At 39.9% G+C, this 10,000-nt stretch overlaps 1 protein-coding gene across 1 annotated transcript in view; it reads left to right on the forward strand.

The window, feature by feature from the left end:
* The first annotated feature begins 7,595 nt into the window (after positions 1-7,595).
* Positions 7,596-10,000, forward strand: part of LOC138038974 (neural cell adhesion molecule L1-like) — a 45,708-nt gene continuing 43,303 nt past the window's right edge. Inside the window, exon 1 of the mRNA XM_068885093.1 lies at positions 7,596-7,730. Within this exon, the coding sequence (XP_068741194.1) occupies positions 7,652-7,730 (79 nt within the window). The 5' untranslated portion in view covers positions 7,596-7,651. The remainder of the gene's footprint in view (positions 7,731-10,000) is intronic.

A 10,000-nucleotide genomic window follows, 5' to 3' on the forward strand; every position in this document is an offset into this window, starting at 1 on the left:
TTTCTTCTTCACACGATCTCATGAAAAGTGTAGTTAACCGAACCGCAAAATGAAAGCTAAAATTTTACGAGAATGCTTAGGCCTAGTCACTGAAGCGAGCGCTTAAGCTTAATTTTTCAGTAAAGGAGTGCTTTCTTCTTCAGAAGATCGCGCTTAGGCTTAATCAGTAATGAGTGCTTTCTTCTTCATACGATCCCATGAAAAGTGTAGTCCACCGAACCGCAACGTGAAAGCTAAAATTTGGCGAGAGTGCTTAGGCCTAATCACTGAAACGGGCGCTTAGGCTTAATCAGTAAACGAGTGCTTTCTTCTTCACATGATCTCATGAAAAGTGTACTTAACTGAACCGCAAAATGAAAGCTAAATTTTACGAGAATGCTTAGGCCTAATCACTGAAGCGAGCGCTTAGGCTTAATCAGTAAACGAATGCTTTCTTCTTCACACGATCTCATGAAAAGTGTAGTTAACAGGACCGCAAAATGAAAGTTAAATTTTACGAGAATGCTTAGGCCTAATCACTGAAGCGAGCGCTTAGCTTAATCAGTAAAGGAGTGTTTTCTTGAAAAGTGTAGTTAACCGAACCGCAAAATGAAAGCTAAAATTTTAGGAGAGTGCCTAGACCTAATCACTGAAACGAGCGCTTAGGCATAATGAGTAAACGAATCCTTTCTTCTTCACACAATCTCGTGAAAAGTGTAGTTAACGGAACAACAAAATGAAATTTAAGAAGTGGAGAAATTGTAGAATGCCCGGTTTAGGAACAGAGTTGTTTATATGAATATCATTTTCTGTCCCATGCCACTGCGGACAAGCAGCATTGTTAAACACTACTGCGGAACCGCGGTGGCAGCTTAGGGCATTTGGTGGGCCGGGTATTCTGCAATCTAGCCAAGAGTGCTTAGACCTAATCACTGTAACAAGCGCTATTTTCTTCACACGATCTCGTGAAAAATGTAGTTAATCTAGCCGTAAAATTCACAATTGATTACTACTTAATTCGCGAATCACGCTTTAAGAACGAGAAATACTGTTTTGAATAAATTACATATTTCAACTTGAATTTATTAGTTTCTGCGTACCGCGTAGCCAGCTACGCAGAACTTTATTCGACTGGCAGGGTACGTGAGTCTTTCGTCGTTACCATTTAGACAAACATCGCAAATTTTTAAAATGCTTTTTCTCAACTGTAAAGCTTTTCTGGGGTCGGAAAAAACAAAACTTTCCTCCGCACAACTGGCATTTATTCAAAACAGCATATGCACTTGTGAAAACTAAACCTTCACTTTACCTTCACTGAAGTGCCCCACGAAATAAGCAAATCAGAGCGTAGATTGCATTGCCGCAACCTTTTTTTTAGTAGCCAATGAAAAAGGCTGTATTGTCGACCTTTGCCAGATCTCACATTTCCAGTGACAGAGTGAGATCTGGGTACGAGATTAGGTCGGGACCTGATATGGTGTATCATGGCTATATATTGATGATTCTAATATCAGGGGCTTGATATCGTAGGTCCGGGCCTGATATGGTGGGCCAGAGATTTACACTGTATGCAAGTAGGCATTGCTTCATATAGTTCATTGGGGCCAGATAAAGGAGGTTTGATATAAGGGGCTTGATATGGTGGGCTTCAAATGGGAGGCCTGATATGGGGGGCTTGATATGGAGGGCTTAATAAGGAGGGCCTGATATTGTAGGGGGCTTGATATGGGAGGCCTGATATTGGGGGCCTATATATGGGGGCTTGATATTGTCGATTGAGAAAATAACACAAACAGCGATGATAAACATTGTATTCCAACGCATTTTTATAAAACTTGACGTTTCGTATGCTAGTCAACACACATTTTCAAAAGTGACCGTTACAATTTTTAAAAACTATATATATATATCGTAAACAATAGGGGTCTGGAACCTAGACTGAGAAAAATGATCTGCAGCAGTACGTGTCTGGACATAATGAAAAGTAATAGCTAAAACAGTAATAACTTCTCACTACTAATATTGACATTAACTAAAGGGAAGGCTTTAGCTCTTGAATGAACAAAGTCTCTTTTATTTTGCAGTGAAAGTCAGTTTTTCCGGACGCTAAAATGTGAAAGTGATCCCATTTAATGTCTTGGCCAGTGATGTTCACAGAGGAAACAATAGGGCGGAAAGGGCATCCAGCCTTGTGAACACTTACAATTACAATCTTGCTTCCTACTTCGTTGGCATACTTCAACCAATTTCCACCAACCAACACACGGTTAAAGATTCATTTAGTTTTGCAGATTGGGCCAAAACATACAAACATAACAACGGAGTAATGTGTTCTTTGGATGTCACTTCTCTTTTTACAAACGTGCCGCTTGATGAAACAATACAGATTTGTCTAGACAGATTGTACTCTCTCCCTGATCCTCCCCAATTACCTTGTTCTGTTTTGAAACATCTTTTGCAGCTTGCCACTAAGAAGAGTCATTTTATATTTGATGGCCAATACTACGATCAGATTGATGGTGTAGCCATGGGTTCACCTTTAGGCCCCGTTGGCTAACATTTTCATGTGCCACTTTGAAGAAAAATGGTTGATGAACAGCAGATTCTGTCCTTCACTTTGGTTCAGATATGTAGATGACACCTTCACCATGTTTGACAGCAAGGACAATGCTAATGAGTTTTTAAGTTTTCTAAATAGTCGATAGCATTAAGTTTACTCTTGAATTCGAAGAAGACAATAAGATTCCATATTTAGACATCCTTCTCAAAAGCAGCACTGACAAAACTATATATACATCTGTCTACCGGAAGAAGACATTCACAGGCCTTTACACCAAGTGGGATTCATTCACACCTCGCAAGTACAAAATCAACCTCATCCGCACTCTCACCTATCGATGCTTCCGAATTTGCTCCTCGCCATCTTTATTACAGGCCGCTATTAAAGATCTGAGAAAGCTCCTGTTGCAAAATGGTTACCCTCAAGGCGTTATCACGTTCAACATTAACGATGTATTGAACAAAAATAAAAACAAATCAAATAACCCTGTTCAAGCGACAGGCCCCAAAAAAGATATCTTAATTGTGTTACCCTACTTAGGTCTTCACAGTAAACAAGTCACGAACCGTCTGAAATCCTGCGTATACAATTTCTACTCTTTCGTCAATCTCAAGATCATATTCCAAAACACACGCCGCATCAACTCCTTTTTTCCATACAAAGATCGCTTGAACCGATCTCAGAGGTCCAAGGTCGTCTACAAAGCTTTGTGCTGGAAATGCGATGAATTCTACATTGGCAAAACAAAACGAAGACTCCACGACAGAAAAACAGAACATTTCAAGGCCCTAGCTAAAAGTGACCATTCATCAGCCATTGCTGATCATGTGAAAACCACTGGCCACGACATTAAATGGGATCACTTTCACATTTTAGCGTCCGGAAAAACTGACTTTCACTGCAAAATTAAAGAGACTTTGTTCATTCAAGAGCTAAAGCCTTCCAATGTCAATATTAGTAGTGAGAAGTTATTGCTGTTTTAGTTATTACTTTTCATTATGTCCAGACACGTACTGCTGCAGATCATTTTTCTCAGTCTAGGTTCCAGACCCCTATTGTTTACGATATATATATATAGTTCAGTAAAAATTGTAACGGTCACTTTTGAAAATGTGTGTTGACTAGCATACGAAACGTCAAGTTTTATAAAAATGCGTTGGAATACAATGTTTATCACCGCTGTTTGTGTTATTTTCTTAATCAAGCTACGATGGCCTAAGAACAAGAGTTTATTTGATATTGTCGGTAACATCCCAAACCCTGGGTCTAGAGTTTGTACTTTGGACTTCTTTTGTCTAGATCTGCAAACAGATGCCAGATGATTTAACTTGTGACACACGGAGCATTCTTTTCCAAACGCGGGGCACTTTTTTCTTTGCTTGTTTCTTTCCGTAATATCTGCATTTGCGACGCTTGTTCTCATTGGAAGCATTCTTCTCTACTTTTTGCCTAAGAGACTAGCCTCTTTTGTTCTTTTTCTGTTCACCGGTGTTAATCAATCGCCTTTTTGTTTGTTCCTTTAAAAGCTCCCAGACACGACAAGAACATACGCATTAATCAAGATTTACATAAGTCACGCGATTTTAATAGCTCCTCCAGAAGTAATACGAATTCTATCACGTACAAGGGAATTACCAGTTGAGGCTAAGAACTTAAAATCTGTCACGAATTCCTCAATTCCTTCACTTTCTTTTTGAGCCCTTGTAAAGAATCTATATCGTTTTTCTTCTTTTCCCGGGGGGAAGGGGGGGGAGGAATCGTCGAAAAAAAGCGGTTCTGGTACCTCCTAGTCACTGGAAGGTAGCCTCAAAAGGTCCACAGCGGGAGCTTTAGCGGTACCTTTTCGGGTATTGAGTTGAAAAAATTATGACAGGAGACATTTGACAGTCAACTTATTTTTAATTTTGTCTCATTAAAACCCATAATTTGGTACCTCTTAGGGGTGAAAAAAAATTCACATCACGCCCATAAGACAGGATCTCTTTTCAAAATTTTCGACGAGCACCCCGTCCTTTTTATATGGGAGTTCCCCATAGTTTTTCCGCTTTCCACATTGTTGTTACAAAGAGATGTGTTTGAGCGAGATGGCAGCCGCTAAGCTGATTCTCTATTTGGCGATTTTTTTAACTGCGAACGAAATGGCTTGAGGTAAGGTCAAACGCGTTTATTCTCTTTAAAATAATTGTAAATGCGGGGTTATAAATGAGAAATAAAGCTAGCTTCAACAAAGCGACGGGGGCAGAATTATTAACGCTGCGAACATGCTTGTTCGCATGTAGAATCTTCCAGTAATGCTATATTTATACTAGAGTATCTAATTGATAATAATGCTGCGGTTTATTTCGTTGAAAGTAACAACCACAGCAACGTTGTATTGAAGTCAGTAGGACTTATTTTAGTTTGCTGAGGGAACGGACGGTCAGTGTCAAACGCAAACTGCATACTGCAAACTGGGGGTAAAGTGCAGAATGCAGCTTGCAGACCGGGGGTAAAATGCAGGCTGAGGGTAAAATAAATATTAATAATAAAAAAGAGTCATAAGGATAAATTAAAGAGTGTTTGAAAGACAATCCTGTTTTACATGTGTCAACAACTAACATTATCATGACTGCAGGTCGCTGCACCTTTTAGGGACTGCTGTGAAGAGTCCATGGAAAAATTATGCGATCGTTGAAATCATCTGACTTTCAGCTAGGAAATCCGAACAGATGAGAAATTTTTAGGGGATAAAAATATGCCTATATCTACCGTTTAAATACTAAAATACGTTTAATAATTCTATGTCTAAGTGGTTTTGAACTATATTCTCGTTGGGTGCTCCTGAAAAGCCACGTTATCTCTGTCTTTGTTAGTTGGTATTGTACCCATACGTGCCAAAATAAATTGAGTTATTGGGTAATTACTCGGTGACTTTGTTCGGTGCAGCAAAATGGACAGTAGAGTTACGGGGTGGTGATTTTTTTGCCTAAAGGCAACTCACTTTACAAAACTATACTTTTTCCAACAACAACAAGGATTCAAAGAGCTTTAATTATTACAGAGTTCGATGAAAATCCTGATTTATAACATGCGGTGGGGCAACCAAAGCGATGGAACCTGTGTTGAGGTTTCAGTGTGAAAGTACAAACGGGTACGAACATCCTTTATTTTATCCTTAGGACTCATTTTTCATCATTAATATTTTATTTTACCTGCAGTCTTCATTTTACCCCTGGTCTGCAGTCTGCATTTTACCCTCAGTGTGCATTTTAGCCCTGGTCTGCAGTCTGCGTTTTACACTGACTGCTTTTAAACAGGGCATCTGACAGGATGCAGCGATGCAGATCCGCATAATCCCTAAAATCCACATCCTCCGCATGATTACGATATTTTTGTGACGATATCGTAGTGTAGTCGTGCGTGACCCGTTGGCCATGTAACCAGACGTTGATTGACATATCAAATTACGGCTATTGGTTAGATATGTCAATCAACGTCTGGTTGCATGGCCAACTGGTCACGTACGACTATACTACGATATAGTGGTCGCCGGTGGCTCAGTTGGTTGAGCACCGGGCTGTCACACGGGAGGTCGCGAGTTCAATTCCGGCCGGACCAACACTCAGGGTCTTTAAATAACTGAGGAGAAAGTGCTGCCTTGGTAACTACAGCTGCAAATGGTTAGGCTTTCAAGTCTTCGCGGATAACGACGAGAAGCCGGAGGTCCCGGCGCACAACCCGTCAAGGGGAATAGTCCTGTGGGAGGGAAAAGAACCCACACACGTGGCGCTAAGAGTAGGGCACGTAGTTCCCGGTGTTGTGGTCTGTCTTCTGTTGTGTATCATGGTTGAGAGGGTAAAAAAAAGGGGCCACAATAATTGGCGCAAGCTGTTGTGGCGCTCTGCCCGCTTGACTGGCAAAAGTTAATAAAATACGATATCGTGACAATTTTCCGCATAAAACTGAAGAAATGCCTGATATTAGTGATAAAGCAGCTGCTAACCATCCTTACAAACATGAAAGCCAAAGAGATTGACTATTTTATTGAAGAAAACACGCCATTTCGTTCGTGAGATTAAAATTCGTCAGCAGTTTCCACGCATTTTTCGGCAATAGTAGCCCGCAATATACATGTATACGTGTATGAAACCGCTGAAAGTGGTGATTGATCGAGGAAATGGATCGCGGACCACATTACAATTTTGCTCCTTATCTCCAAGTTGAAACAAAATCCAGGACGAGAATCGAAATGATTTTTCATCAATTTACTTACTTTAGCAAAAGTCGCGACAAAATGCCAACTGCTAACCCTTTTATTTCAACGGTAAAAGCTGGTCGCAAATTGGCGACTCCTCCAGATATTTTAATCGCAAGGGGCAGGTCGCAATTTTCAAGTCCTGATAAGGACTATTACACATTAATGAAAAACTCAAAAGCCAAGCTTCCAAATAATTCTCAACATCTGAGGAAAACTTTTAATTTGTCAGAAGATCACTTGACAAAGGGTTTTCTGGCTACTGCATAAGGTGTCCTTTGAACCATACATAAAAGCATTTCAGTACAAAGTCCTTAACTCGATACTATTTACTAATAAGTCACGCGATTTTAATAGCTCCTCTGGAAGTAATACGAATTCTATCACGTACAAGGGAATCTTATAGTACACCAAAATTACAAGTTGAGGCTAAGAACTTAAAATCTGTCACCAATTTCTCAATTCCTTCACTTTCTTTTTGAGCTCTTGTAAAGAATAGTTTTCCTTCTTTTCCCGGGGGGGAAGGGGGGGGGGGGGGGGGGGGAAACTCGTCGTAAAAAAGCGGTTTTGGTACCTCCTAGTCACTGGAAGGTAGCCTCAAAAGGTCCACAGCGGGAGCTTTAGTGGTACCTTTTAGGGTGTTGGGCTTTAAAATTATGACAGGAGACATTTGACAATTAACTATTTTTTAATTTTGTCTAATTAAAACCCATAATTTGGTACCTCTTAGGGGTGAAAAAAAATTCACATCACGCCCATAAGACAGGATCTCTTTTCAAAATTTTCGACGAGCACCCCCGTCCTTTTTATATAGGAGTTCCCCCCCCCCTTTCGGGATTCTTTTCTTTTTCCGCTTTCCACTTTGTTGTTACAAAGAGATGTGTTTGAGCGAGATGGCAGCCGCTAAGCTGATTCTCTCTTTCGCGATTTTTTTAACTGCGAACGAAAAGGCTCGAGGTAAGGTCAAAAGCGTTTATTCTCTTTAAAATAATTGTAAATGCGGGGTTATAAATGAGAAATAAAGCTAGCTTCAACAAAGCGACGGGGGCAGAATTATTAACGCTGCAAACAAGCTTGTTCCCATGTAGAATCTTCCAGTAATGCTATATTTATACTAGAGTATCTAATTGATAATAATGCTGCGGTTTATTTCGTTGAAAGTAACAACCACAGCAACGTTGTATTGAAGTCAGTAGGACTTATTTTAGTTTGCTGAGGGAACGGACGGTCAGTGTCAAACGCAAACTGCATACTGCAAACTGGGGGTAAAGTGCAGAATGCAGCTTGCAGACCGGGGTAAAATGCAGGCTGAGGGTAAAATAAATATTAATAATAAAAAACGAGTCATAAGGATAAATTAAAGAGTGTTTGAAAGACAATCCTGTTTTACATGTGTCAACAACTAACATTATCATGACTGCAGGTCGGTGCACCTTTTAGGGACTGCTGTGAAGAGTCCATGGAAAAATTATGAGATCGTTGAAATCATCTGACTTTCAGCTAGGAAATCCGAACAGATGAGAAATTTTTAGGGGATAAAAATATGCCTATATCTACCGTTTAAATACTAAAATACGTTTAATAATTCTATGTCTAAGTGGTTTTGAACTTTATTCTCGTTGGGTGCTCCTGAAAAGCCACGTTATCTCTGTCTTTGTTAGTTGGTATTACATAAGTACCCATACGTGCCAAAATAAATTGAGTTATTGGGTAATATTACTCGGTGACTTTGTTCGGTGCAGCAAAATGGACAGTAGAGTTACGGGGTGGTGATTTTTTTGCCTAAAGGCAACTCACTTAACAAAACTATACTTTTTCCAACAACAACAAGGATTCAAAGAGCTTTAATTATTACAGAGTTCGATGAAAATCCTGATTTATAACATGCGGTGGGGCAACCAAAGCGATGGAACCTGTGTTGAGGTTTCAGTGTGAAAGTACAAACGGGTACGGACACTCTTTATTTTATCCTTAGGACTCATTTTTCATCATTAATATTTTATTTTACCTGCAGTCTGCATTTTACCCTCAGTCTGCATTTTAGCCCTGGTCTGCAGTCTGCGTTTTACACTGACTGCTTTTAAACAGGGCATCTGACAGGATGCAGCGATGCAAATCCGCATAATCCCTAAAATCCACATCCTCCGCATGATTACGACATTTTTGTGACGATATCGTAGTATAGTCGTACGTGACCCGTTGGCCATGTAACCAGACGTTGATTCACACATCTACATGTAATTACGGCTATTGGTTAGATATGTCAATCAACGTCTGGTTACATGGCCATCGGGGCACGTACTATACTACGATATCGTGACAATTTTCCGCATAAAACTGAAGAAATGCCTGATATTAGTGATAAAGCAGTTGCTAACCATCCTTACAAACATGAAAGCCAAAGAGATTGACTATTTTATTGAAGAAAACACACCATTTCGTTCGTGAGATTTAAATTCGTGAGCAGTTTCCACGCATTTTTCGGCAATAGAAGCCCGCAATATATACGTGTATGAAACCAATGAAAATGGTGATTGATCGAGGAAATGGATCGCGGACCACATTACAATTTTGCTCCATATCTCCAAGTTGAAACAAAATCCAGGACGAGAATCGAAATGATTTTTCATCAATTTACTTACTTTAGCAAAAGTCGCGACAAAATGTCAACTGCTAACCTTTTTATTTCAACGGTAAAAGCTGGTCGCAAATTGGCGACTCCTCCAGATATTTTAATCGCAAGGAGCAGGTCGCAATTTTCAAGTCCTGATAAGGACTATTACACATTAATGAAAAACTCAAAAGCCAAGCTTCCAAATAATTCTCAACATCTGAGGAAAACTTTTAATTTGTCAGAAGATCACTTGAAAAAGGGTTTTCTGGCTACCGCATAACGTGTCCTTTGAACCATACATAAAAGCATTTCAGTACAAAGTCCTTAACTCGAAACTATTTACTAATAAGTCACGCGATTTTAATAGCTCCTCTGGAAGTAATACGAATTCTATCACGTACAAGGGAATCTTGTAGTAGACCAAAATTACAAGTTGAGGCTAAGAACTTAAAATCTGTCACGAATTTCTCAATTCCTTCACTTTCTTTTTGAGCCCTTGTAAAGAATCTTTATCGTTTTTCTTCTTTTCCCGGGGGGGGGGGGGGGGGGGGGGAAGGGAGGGGGACTCGTCGTAAAAAAGCGGTTTTGGTACCTCCTAGTCACTGGAAGGTAG

Source organism: Montipora capricornis, chromosome 2 (assembly GCF_036669925.1).
Source record: "Montipora capricornis isolate CH-2021 chromosome 2, ASM3666992v2, whole genome shotgun sequence".
Classification (NCBI taxonomy): Eukaryota; Metazoa; Cnidaria; class Anthozoa; order Scleractinia; family Acroporidae; genus Montipora; species Montipora capricornis.